The sequence below is a fragment of the Lampetra fluviatilis genome, chromosome 35 (genome assembly GCF_964198595.1).
Source record: "Lampetra fluviatilis chromosome 35, kcLamFluv1.1, whole genome shotgun sequence".
NCBI classification, from domain to species: domain Eukaryota; kingdom Metazoa; phylum Chordata; class Hyperoartia; order Petromyzontiformes; family Petromyzontidae; genus Lampetra; species Lampetra fluviatilis.
Genome location: NC_136309.1, coordinates 2,559,646 through 2,572,372, shown reverse-complemented (window position 1 = coordinate 2,572,372; position 12,727 = coordinate 2,559,646). Strand labels below are relative to the sequence as shown.

The following is a 12,727-nucleotide window of genomic DNA, read 5'->3' as shown; positions in this document are numbered from 1 at the left end:
CTTGACGTAAGTTTCAAGTATGTCGATTGTGAAAATTCATCGCCAACTTCCCGGACGACTGAAACAATCATATGTTGCGCGTTAAACCCTTGTGCAAGTGACAGTTTCATTTATTTGGTTAATTCGGGTGGGTAGAGTGTCTTGCAACACAACATGTTTTATTGTTATTATTTTATTATTTCCCTTCTACGTGACTTTACCGAAAGAACCAAGAAAATGAATCCCTGCAGTCACGAACACTGGAACTCATCAGAACAGGGGGGGAGGCGGTGTGGGGGTTACGGGCAGGACGGATAAATCGATTTTAAACAACGCACAGTAACGGAAAAGTGAACGAACAACAAACAATCAAAACAATTCGTACTCCGACAGTGCCCCCTGCTGGCAGCTCGCAGCACGTGGCCGCCGCGAGTCCATTTTGTGGCCGCGGTCGTCGAAGCGCTCCCCCCCGCACGGTCACGCGACAACAAAAATCGCCCCCCCCGCGTAGCCCCCCCCCACCCCGCGTAGCCCCCCCCCCCCGCGTAGCCCCCCCCTGCTGCCCCCGATTTAAACGCGCGCGAAAAAAAAGCCCCACAACCGTGACAATCAACAAACTCCAGGCGAGGCTTTACGAAATTCTACATTTTTTGTTACAAACAGGGGAAAAAAAACACCGCTGGCGCTAAAACTAAAATTTTAAAATTGTTTCGCAAACCCCCTCAGCGCCCCCCCCCCTAAAAATAAATTAATTTCCCACAAAGACGCCCGGGGCCCGACGCCGATGTTCGCTAGGCCCAAGCCTACGGTCTTGCCTGGACTGCCCGCCGGGAACGGCGCCGCTTGACTCGGCCGCCGAGGCGACAAGCGGCCGCCGCGGAGGATGTGGAAAGAGGGCGGCGGCGGTGGCAGCAGCGGCGGCGGCGGCGACAGCGACATCAGCCCTCGCCCCGACGACTCTCGTCCGCGTCTCGACGATTCTCACAAACGAAAAGTCGACGGCGACGCGGGGCCTCCCGGCGCCAAGAGGACACCGCGGGCGGCCGAAGCCGGTGGAGGCGGCGGCGGCGGCGCGCATGGTGGACACGGGGGTCGAGTCGGTGACATCCCATTGTCTCTGTCCACCCGGCCACACGATCACGGTGGTGGTTTCCCCTTCTACCGCCAGCCCGTCGAGGTCGGATGCTTCTCCCTGGACGCTGAGCGGCGCTTCCACGCCGACGCCAGGCAGCTGCGTTACTACGCTCCACCAAAAGGGGACGACGACGGTGAAGGCGGTGGTGGTGGTGGCCGTGGCCGGGTTCGCGATGGAGTTCGTGGGGCGGCCTCTGGGCAGAGGGACGCCGGCCGTGCTGGAGCTGACGACGGCCACGGTGGCAGTGGTGAACGTGGCAGTAGCGACGGAGCAGGTGATGGTGGCTGCGGAGAACACGGCCTCACTGCTGGCGCCGGTGACAATCGTGGAGGTGGTGCTCGAGCAGGAGGATTTGGCGTTGCCGCTACTTCTGGTGGGGGTGGAGGCAGTGGTGGCGGTGGTGGTGGTGGTGCCACACGTGTGGAATTTGACCTGCGGGACGGATACCCCGAGCGCTACGTCCAGCGAGACGACAACATCAAGGAGAAGCTGGACCACGTCCTGCGATGGATCCTGCCGAACCGGTACAAGTTCGCCCTCGCCGGGGAGAGCTTGCGGGACAGCGCTGCCATCTCCAGGTGAGATAGAGAGAGATAGAGAGAGACGAGGGAGGTGGGGGACAACTTAGCCGTCATTATTTGACCTCCCGACCCTCCCCCCTCCAATGACGACGGCAGCATTGCCATCAATTGCGAGTCAACTTCGTGGGGGATAAGTCGCCAAACGGAGAATCGACAAGACGCGACTAAAAGTAGGCGTTCGGAAGTCGTCAACAATAGCGATTGATTCTTCACACCACACCCGGGTTCAATCGTAGAGAAGTTACAATTACAGCAGGCGCCGTATTGTTACACGGATGTCGAACCAGACTGTTTACCCCCAATTCGTGTACGGGGAAATTCAGTTTTCGGGTCCATACGGCGTGCAGCCGTTTCAATACGGGCAGAAACAAATATTGTCTATTTGTGTTTCTGCCTTGTGGATGGGACATTGTAGGATGAACGTTGAGATTTATAAGGGCACGGGGCGACCAATAAGGTCTGAATTGGTCTGTAATAAAGTAGGCACTCATACGGAGTTGACAGGTATGTTGTTATCTTAATTTATTCGTTACCAGTGACACAATTCCAATTGTAATTTAGCCCAGATCCAGCTTCATGAAGTGCAGTATTGCCTTTTTGTCATAATTCGTATTTTGTAGCTTTTGAAACCCCAAAAAGTCGTGACAATCGCTAAGTTGACAACTCTTGATACGCATTCGGCAGAGCCCCTCTACCTGACAATACCGAGGAACAGAGAAGGTGACTTCAGAAGCATTGGTCGCGGTGTATTTGATGCATCAGTGTGTATTAGTATGCATTCTGACAGGTTTACAGAGCGGCCATGTAACCACGTGTGTAGGACTATGATGTTTACGCAGTTACGCGAACACAATTGTACATAGGAGACGGAACTGTGAAAATGAGACGGTTAAAAACGAGGTGAAATAGATTGAACCGGTTCTTGAATTGAATCCCATCCATGGGGAATTATTACACTGTTTGTAATAAATGATTAATAACGTTCACCACTGAAAAAATGTTCAGTTTTGGTCCATCAACCTCTGGGATTCGTGGAACAGTGTGTTCTTAACAACATCTTCCAACAGTATTTAGAGCCTTTTCTTCCTGAAACATTTGATCAATGTTTTCCCTTCAGCATTTTACCTAACAGGTGAACTTTTAAACTAATGCTGGCTGGAATATGTGCTTTAATGACCCACATATCACCAAGACAACACGCAAAATAATGGTTGTAAACAGCTGTCTCGGAGGTGTATCTACCTGAAACTTAAGCCGGGCCTGTGACGGCAGTGAGCACCAAAAATGAAAGATGGCAAACACGGAAAAGGTCATAGGTTACAATAGTGGAAGAGGGGCAAGGTAGTGTGATGGTAAAGCCAACTAGCCAATTACACATGAACCCCACCTATGACCATAACACGAATTTATGAATATGGTGTTGTCTTCTTTTACAGAAGATGGGGCTGCATGAGAGGTTTCCACCTGTCCCTGCATTTTACCAGCTTCACTGCTTTCTTGTTTCCCCTTTTGTTTTGCCGTGTCTTAATCCAGGACACCTGTGCCCTTCCTCCGTTTCTTGTTCCGTGTGCCTGTGTGCATAACGCCACGTGTGGTATTCTCTCCATCCATTCTAGACACGCGTCCAAATCGTCAAAGTCGCCTCTCTTGGATCTTCTCTTGTCAGTGTGACCTCTCGTCCCCGTAATTCTCTTCTTGCTTTTGCTATTTTAGTTACCCAACCATACACTCAACTTCTAACCCCCCCCCCAGTGCTTCGCCAGATGGGCTGTATAGATTCGCTTTGTGAATTCATTCATCACCCAAAATCGTGACCGTTCATTAAATCGCTTTGTGTGGGTCTAAGCAGTGGAGATAATATGCATATGTGTATCATTGCGTACCTGTGGGGTAATTGTAATGGACAGCCTCTTTGCCGGTCCAATGCTGGATGAAGGCCTCCCCTAATCATTTCATAATTAATCACGCTAGAGAGTGCAGGCTGGTGTAGGTGGTGACCAGCACTGGTTCAGATATCACTCATACTGATTTTAGTCATGGCCAGTAATCAATCTCAGGATGCTGGGTTTATGGCAGAGTGTGGAAAAGCACTGCGTCAGTGTTCCACTCCGTTGTTTTGTAATCTCGTACGTTTTTATCGTTGTCTCGACGCTCGCTAACGAAAGCTTGCACACGGACGTGGTGACGTGGAGGGGCCACCTGACGAAGGTGGCCTGCACGCCGTACGAGCGACACGAGGGCTGGCTCATGGCCGTCACGCTGCTGGCCGGCACGCGCTACATGAGCGAGATGGAGACGGAGGAGGCGCGGCGGCAGCGGGGGACGCGGGACGCGCGCCAGCGCGAGATGACCTACTGGGGCTACAAGTTCGAGCAGTACCTCTGTGCAGGTGAGCGCCGGTACCACCCTTGTCGATAACAGTTTACTCGTTTGCAACCCTTTGTCAGTCCGCTGCGGGATGAAAGCTACCTCACCACAGATTAAAACGTGGGATTTTAAAGCATGGCATGGGCAGCTTAAAACATGGGATTTGAACCCAGGATCTCGGGAGCCAGTGGCTCGGTGTTATAACCTTCGAACCACCCAGCCATCCCGCCACCCCAATCGTGTTTTCCTGTAATGAGGCGTTGATTACCCCTGCACGTTTGTGTCTTCAGAAACCCCCGGAGGGATTCCGGACCCCGGCGGCGTTGTCAACACAAATGAGGCATTCTGCACGGTGGTTCGGACCCGGCTGAAGAGCCACTCCCTTGTCTTCGCCGGGGAGGTCGACTGTCTCTCCTGCCACAATGCCGAGGTGGACAAGAACCGCGATGCCGAGCCAGCAACTCCAGCCCGTCGGGCCTCAGGGCAGAGGCCTCAGCAGCAGCAGCATTCCTCCAACTATGTGGAGCTGAAGACCAGCCGCGAGTTGTACACCCCCAACCAAAGGCGCAATCTGCACAGGTCGGTATCGGCGTTTTGGGTTTTCTTGTCAGGAGCAAAGCGATTGCGTGGCCCACTCGGAAGAAACTGAGCTGCAATCTCATCCCAAACAATGAATGAAAGGAAATTTGACAGATACGTAACCTGCAAAAAATTTCATATTGAACTATTATAACATCGCCTTGACCATGCCAGCATTTTACAGGATGTGTTATTGTAAAGGACTTTTGTAAGCTGGCCGGGTGGTGCTTTATTTTTGAGTCTTTGGCTCATAATCACAAGTTTGCAAGTTCAAATCCAGGTCAGAATCATAATATTTATCTATGCTGGAGGAATCCGTCAATGATCCACTCAGCCCATCATCTTTCCAGGGCCCTTAAAATAAGTACCAGTCTGACAACTCTGTTGTAATTATCCTCTGAGGATGCTGGTGTTGTCATGGAAATGTGGAATTTCCACCACTGACTCAAGGCAGCCACCCAAGTACCATCTACACCCATTTTTTGTTATCAGGGAAACTTTGTCAATATTGGCCAAAGTATTCTTTTGGACCCCCCACCTCAGGAGCAGCTAGCCCAGTGACAATGAGGGGGAGGGTCTACAGTGAAACGTTTAGCTGCCAATGATCCTCACAAGGCACTGCTATGGATAGACTGCTCTCAACAACGTGAATGTGGAATTGCCACTATTGGCTTTGTTTCTGATTTCAAAGTCACATCGGCTCCCCAGACTCCCTGTTTGGTCCAACGGGTTTCTCTGCTGACGTGTGCAAGTGTTTCCGCCCGTGGGGCCACCTGACGTGGCTGCTGTGTGCTCGCTTGATTTACATCCTAGCAACGTTGCGTGTAGGGAGCCCCCTCTGGCTCTCGTGGCATTACCAAGGGACTGTCGTCGTGCGAGCCGTCAGCGCGGTGTTTACACGGGGGGGTCACTTTACGATTGGCCTGTGTAGACTTGGTACGTCCGACGTCTCACAGTTGCGTAAGCATTTCGTCATGTGATGCAATAAAAATACCAAGTTGCGTATGAGCCCGTTAGTGTGCGCTACTATGCCGTTTGTGAGCACTGTCTTTGCTGAATGATCGTTGTAGTATTTTTATGAATACTAACTTTTTATTTTACCAGGTAAGGCCCACTGAGGTATACAGCTCTTTTACAGAAGTGACCTGGCCACAAATGATAGCCCAGAGACGTGGCTTATCACGTGGAAATTTATAGCAGCCAAATACTCTTAAATGCGTGTTTCTAAATGTGGAAGGAAAAACCGGAGGACACGGAGAAACATACACCCGACCACGGAGAACATGCAAACTCCAAATATACAGGCGTCAGGGTTGGGATCTAACCCACAACCTCCTGTATACTCGGGTAGTTAACATCTCGCCACTATGGCACCGGTGGCGAGATATCCATACACTCTTAACAGATGGTCGCAATCTGTTGGAAGGAAATTATGGGAAGCTCAAACGCCAGCATGGTGTAAATTTTAAAACCATTCTACTCACCATATAGTTTACAGCACCTGGAGATGCAGGTCGCATTTAGACATTGGTATCAATCTAAATTGTATTTGTAAAAGTGTATTTTATTAAGGGAACACAAGGACCCCATGCACATGCTGGTGCCAGTGTTCCTTTTCATCCAAAATTTGGCTAAAATTTTCCGATATCTTCCTCAACGACAGTGAGAGAAATTACCAAAGCAGTGCATTTTGGCCTTTTTTTTTAAATAAATTTGTCAATTTGGGTGCGTCTAGGTTTAAGCTGATCAAGTGGTGGGCCCAGTCGTTCCTGGTGGGAGTGCCAAAAATAGTGGCCGGCTTCCGTGATGACGAGGGCGTGGTGCGGAGACTCCAGACCTTCGAGACCCTGCACATCCCCAAGATGGTCGCGGTGAGACGTGTCTCATGCTCAAAAAAGCAAAACGTTAAATCATCACCTTGCTCATGTGAACATTAAACCCGGTGATCACTTGAGAGACGAGTGGAAGGCGACATTGGCCCGTTGTTGGGAACCGCGCTTCTGTGTTAAGAGCAGAGCAAGTTTTGGAGGACGCCAGAAGTAAACTTGCATGTTTCTCCTGCCCTGGTTCATTGCAGAGATCGTGTTGCTGCTAATGAAGGGCGCTAATAAAGGGCGCTAATGAAGGGCCGGGCTGTGGGGCCAGTGATTAATGGGCCTTTCACAGAAGCTTACTTGCGGGGCGGGGGCACTGTGTGTGCGCAAATGCGTTGGCATTGGCACCTTCTGATGTGTATCCTTTCCGCGTACGTTCACGCATTTTTGTGTTGTAGGATGACCAGGAGGCGTGGAATGGCTCGGTTTGTCTCAATTTTGTGGAGGCGTTTCTGACCTTCATGAAGAAGGTTGTGACAAAGGATGACCCAAAGTGAGTGTGGGGGTTATTTGAGCATATTCTCCATGCTGGACAGTGCGAATTAGTACAGGTGGGGAGCCATAGATATTTGTGCATAGGACAGTACAACAATGGATATTTTTGCTCGTGCCCTCTGCTGTGGCTCTATATTAGGACCACAAAATGGAGGCCAAGCTTGCCCCAATTTAGTTTTGTTTAGCTTATGCATATTTTCATGACACATTTACAGGGCTTGCCAGTTTATAACCTGGATCTGATTATACACATAACATCTTTAAAAGGCCGATCTTTATATTTTTTTAATGACCTGTTTTAATACATCCCTGATTTGAGTTTCACAAAATTTATTATCACGCCATTTGTCCGGCAAAGTCTCAATGAAGGTTTGTTTCAAAGGGGACCTGTATTGGGATGTTTGGCTACTTATTATAACATACATTTGCATGTGGGATGACACTTAAACACCATCAGAAAACAAATCCATGCGTACAAGGGGATAACACTTGGAAGGTCTTGCACAGACAGGTTAAAATCCACTTTCCCTACCATATCTGAACCGCCGTACAACTCGGCAGGCTTGAGATTTCACGTTTGTGTTATCCATCAACCCTCCCCTCCAGAGTGCTGGATCACAGGTGAGCACAACCGTTCCCTGCCAATATAGAATAATAATAATTACTGGCTTGATGGCCACTCGACAGCCAGCAGAGGGGATAACATGCCCGAGATTGTCCATCATGGAGATGGAGCGATAAACGTAGCCAAATTTGTCGTCGAGATGGGACGATGAATTCGGCTCGTGTGCAGGTCTAAGATATGTCTATTGTTTCCTGGCTAGACTTAGGAATGGCTGTGGCTTGGGAAGGCCTTCATCCAGCAGTAGATTGTTTACGGCTGCCACCTGACGATGGATTGCTGGCTTGCAGGACGGTGTACCTGTTCTCCTGGGAGCCTGGCCGCGACGTCACGTACAGCGTTCACCCCGACTCGGAGCTCGCGTTCCTGCCCGACTGGTACGTCAGCGAGATGGTGAAGTCGTCGTGACTGGCGGAGAGAGAGAGCGTTGCCACCCTCTCGCCCGCCCATCCGCCTGGCGCCAGCGGGGACCGCCCATCGCCGTCTTGTTCATCGAAGCCACGAGCAGAGAGCGACGGAGCGAGCGAGCCTAATGGGGATGGTGTCACCACCTCCCTCCGTTCTCCGCTCTAACACGTCTTGACGACGTAATGTCCACCCTCCTCCACTCCACCCCTCCCCGCCACCACCTGATTTTATGCAGGCGCCAGGTCAGGTGCTTTTAATGATATAAATGCGAATTGCAATTAGTTGATTATGAGGGTGGCATAATTACTAAATCGCAACTAATGGACTATAAAATGGGACACTATTTAAGAAGCGTTGCTGGGAGGGAATCAAAATAAGGGTTGTTGGGAGTGCATTTTGCGCGAGATAATTCACCCCAGCACTTTGCTGTCTGCCCTCCCGGCTGTAGAACCCCGGCAAATGACCGCTGTTAACGGGAATGGAAATTACGGCAAATGGTCCGGGAAGATTAACCGGAAACGAATGCCGACGTATAAAATATAAAAAAAGCAACGAACTGAAATAAAAGTACATCGATCCGTGGCAGCTTTTAGTGCAGAAGCGTTTGGGGAGCTACCACTACTTACAGGGTGAAGACAAACCGAGTGAGCGGTGGAGTACAGTCATTCATCCTGGACTACCTTATAAGAGGGACACTCTTGTGAGTGTCGTGTCCTCGTATTGCAAGCGTCGTTTACAAGCAAACAGCAATGATTATTATGACGATGTCTCATCAATGTGTGCGCTCATGGCGTGAGGGCTGGTTTACGAACATTCCCTCCTTGCTGTGAATGGACGTTTTCCCCGAAGGGAGTTTCGTCGGCCGTGGTGAGACGCGCGTTTGATGAGCGGTTATTGAAATGTCGCGAAGGAACGCACCCACGTTGGGAACATTTAAACATTTTCTGCGTTCAGTTTTTGTCACCAAGCCGAGTTCAAGTGGGCAACGAGCAATGTGATGGTGCTTTTCTCTGCTGGTGTAAATTCCACATTCCCATGGCAGGGGTTGGCCGAACACTCATCTGACCACAGTTGATAGCCCACTTAAGAGGTACTCGTTTTATCAACACTTGAGGGTGAATAGACCAAGTCTTAACTCCAACCAGGAATTCAACTCGCGACTTTTAACTTAGAGCACCACCCCAGCCAGTGAAAATTAAACACCTGGCTCTCAATAGTCGTTCATAGAAATTATAACATGGACTGATCACCCCACTTGTGTCTGTCCCAGCTTCTTGTTAAACAACTTGGCAACGCTATGTCAGCACTAGTGGTTTCCCGAGCGAGAGTAAACTGGAATACGTGTGTGTAATATAAAATTAAATGGCCCCGAACAGAGAATAGGACGATGCTGTGTCCGTTTCGTTCCGGATCATAATTGAGGCAGTCGAATAGGTCTGCTGGCGATATTAATCCTGGAGTGCAGGTGTGATGCGTAACAATTCAGGTGATAAAGGAGTATACGTGTGTACAGCTAAATTGCCTCTTGGTGATCGCCGATCATTCTTACCGTAGTTAGTAAATCGGCCCCAGTACCAATTGTGAACGACCAGTTTAGAGACTGGGTGGCTGGAAAGCATGATCCACTGCATGATAAAATAGTGCTCTGAAGTCGCACTGACGAAGCGATCCAAAATGGGTTTTGGACGATTTGAGGATTTTGACACACGCCGAATCAGTTTTTCGTTTTGAGGCTTTGCGCAACTCTCTTGCAGGTGAAACCCCCAATCGTTTGTAAAACCTGACACCCCAAACTTTTCCCCAGTAGATGTTTCCATTCGGGCTAATGAGTGGTTAAACCAACGAATGTCTTCAAGGGATCTTTCAACATTATCAACACGTATCGCCAGCGTACAAACGGTAAGTTGGGTTGGGATGGGCGTGAAGTGTAATGTAGGCTTAAAAAAACAAGTTTCTTAATTTTTTTTCCCAGCATTTCTAATTGTGGCATCAGTGTTGTTGTGTCATGGGACGTGTCTTGAACGCTCTCCGAGTTGTATAACGACCGACATTCTCTTTGCTCCCGTCGCCCCTCCGCTCCTTCCCGTCCCTCCCCCCCTACCCTTCCGTAATCCCCAAGCACCCTCTGCCACAGTCACTCATTCCTCGATCCCTACACGCCGAGACCGTCGAAAACATTCTATTCTGTTTCCGTTTTGTAAGCTTTGTCAAGCCCCTTGGCGCTCATTAAATATAAAATTAGATGAGATATCACGTAACTTCTTTTGAGATCCCTTCAAGTGACCTTTTTTATCCACAATAAATGGGCGCTGCATTTACCCATGCTCCCTGCTGTACGGTGATGTTCGTGACATAACTCTCAAACTGATTTTTGTTGTTCTTCATTCTCAGAGCCGAAAATGTTGCCCAAAGCAGCAAAAATACCAATGTGAAGTGGTTTTTGTTCATTCATTGGGTGACCTTGCCGAGACCATCCACTCACTCCCCTTGAGAACCCGGTTCAATCACTGACAGCTGAAGCCCACATTTGGAAGCCAGGAGCTCAGCAATGTATGCTCTGCGCTGTTGACCTCAGAGTCACCTGGCCACCTCGATATCGTATGTTTTAAAAAAATCCCTATGATGTCGAAAAGTCTCTTGAGAATCATTGTTTAGAATGTGCGATTCACAACACTGGTCTCTGTGTACAGCTGCAGCTGCTGCAAGGGGGAGTCACAGTTGGGGTCAGGATCTGGGAAAAGTCACTTGTGTTGCATGATTTGTGACTGGGGAATTATCTGCCATGGGAAAGTACTGTTCCATTGGGGCAGTTGACATGGCAAGCGGTAGCGCATTTGCCAACTGTAGAGATTCACAGTTCGCGATCCACGTCCGCCCTGGTTAATACAACACGGTCGTGTGTGTATTCTTAAGGGCAAAGACGTTTTCGGAACTGAAACCTATTAAACTGTCAACCCCTTTGTCAATGGGACCAGTATCAAAATAATTTAAAAAAACAAGAATACGCTTTACCCTTTCTGGCAATGAAACTTGAGATGTTCAAACACCAATATGTACCGATTGCAATGCATACAGTCTGCATTAACCACACACATTTTTGGCAAAACATGCAAACAAACATGCTGTAATAATATATGCCTCGTCTTTATGCGTGCACGTTTGTTGATATGTTTTGCCACAAGTTTGTGCGGTTAATGCAGACTTGACGCCTTGCAATAGGTGCCTGTTTGGTGTTTGAACATCTTAACACCTGTTTTATTGGCAGAGGAAGGTTATGAAGCATATTCTTATTTTGACTTTTTTCTCAGCCTGTGTTTCTAAGTCTATACGCATAAAGCCACACCTGAAAACCATAAAAACGAGAGCCATTCTGCTACCAGCTGTGCCCAGCGTTTCAAAAGAAGTGTCGGCGAATGGGACAATGTTTCACAACCACAAAAGGTGTTATTTAATGTGGTCTTTCTGTGGAGAGGGAAGGTTTGTCGTGTGGCTTTTACGAGCCACGCTTAAATGTCGATGATGTCAATCGATCTCTAAAACTGCTGACTTTGTGTTTTTTTTTTGTTCTTCCCATGTGTATATTATATGAACCCTAATATTTATGAGAGAAAAAAACGTACACGTAACGTATTCGAATTTAACGTTTTACATGGTACGTTCACCGCAAAAATAATAGAATTTGCTTTTACGTTTTTATACTGTGTTTCCTTGTATTCTTAAAAAAAATAGAACAACCAAGTTGGAATTGTTTCAGAAATGTGACTAAATTGTATATTTGTGTACCGTGTAAAATATTGCAAATAAATCACGTTTTTTTTAACCGACAAAAAACTCATCTCGCTCCTTGAATCACGTCAGAACCAGGAGGACCTACGTCTGCACTTCAGGAGCGGGTGTTTGAGAACCACTGCCCCAAGCAGTAGAGCTAGACAGCCAGTTTAGATTTATTTTCATAATCATATCCATATACCCAGTCTGTTACCCCCAGCTTCACACACTACCATCACCATTACCACACGTTGTTTTTCAGCTTGCACATTTCTAATTTAACCCCCCGGCAGCATAACAAAAGGCTGCTTAATCTTAGCGTTCTTATGTACTTCCGCCCCCTGCATCACAAAGCTTCAGTTTGAACTCCATACGTTGCCACCAAGCGCCCTCCCCGTTCCTCACATCGTTGCCTCCCAGTCCACAGCCCGCCCACACACTCACCATGGCCCCTCCCCTCCCTCCATCCCCCGCGACTATATAATTCCTCGTCACAGCCATCTCTTAGACACACTTAAGCGGTTGTGCTTTCGTTACATTGTCCAGACTTGAAGAAGGACGCTTGTGTTGCGCCCGAAACGTCGTGATTAAATTTAGTTGTTTTCATTTATTTTATACGTGACTTTACCGAAAAAACCAAAGAGTATGAATACAACCCACGCCTACAATGAATTTCCATTATTAGACATGAGATTAGGTATTCTTTAAAAAAAATCGATTTTCTTTAACCATTGTGATGAGTGCAGTGGCCACCAGTGGCTGGATGTGTCACGTGAACCCTTTCAGGTGCAACATGTGAATAGCATGCGATCCGATGCATATTCCAAGAGCTTAAACATTTATATTGTTTGAATAAATGCGTTCTTACACCTTTACCGAATTGTCATTCCATATATTTAGTTAAAACATTATCACTTAG

General features: G+C 48.3%; 1 protein-coding gene across 1 annotated transcript; it reads left to right on the top strand.

Moving 5' to 3' along the window:
- Positions 1 to 536: 536 nt before the first annotated feature.
- DXO (decapping exoribonuclease) lies at positions 537 to 11,839 on the top strand. The gene is made up of 6 exons (XM_078872703.1): positions 537 to 1,692; positions 3,861 to 4,084; positions 4,353 to 4,641; positions 6,377 to 6,512; positions 6,914 to 7,008; positions 7,923 to 11,839. Exons 1-6 carry the CDS (start codon positions 863 to 865, stop codon positions 8,038 to 8,040), a joined length of 1,692 nt encoding a protein of 563 aa, XP_078728829.1. The 5' UTR covers positions 537 to 862; the 3' UTR covers positions 8,041 to 11,839.
- The last annotated feature ends 888 nt before the right edge of the window (positions 11,840 to 12,727 follow it).

What these genes read in the sequence shown, in the direction of transcription:
- DXO (XM_078872703.1), top strand. Translation starts at nt 863, where the DNA reads ATGTGGAAAGAGGGCGGCGGCGGTGGCAGCAGCGGCGGCGGCGGCGAC. An exon ending in GACAGCGCTGCCATCTCCAG is followed by an intron (nt 1,693 to 3,860) that starts GTGAGATAGAGA and finishes CGCTAACGAAAG; the next exon opens with CTTGCACACGGACGTGGTGA. An exon ending in ACATCCCCAAGATGGTCGCG is followed by an intron (nt 6,513 to 6,913) that starts GTGAGACGTGTC and finishes TTTGTGTTGTAG; the next exon opens with GATGACCAGGAGGCGTGGAA.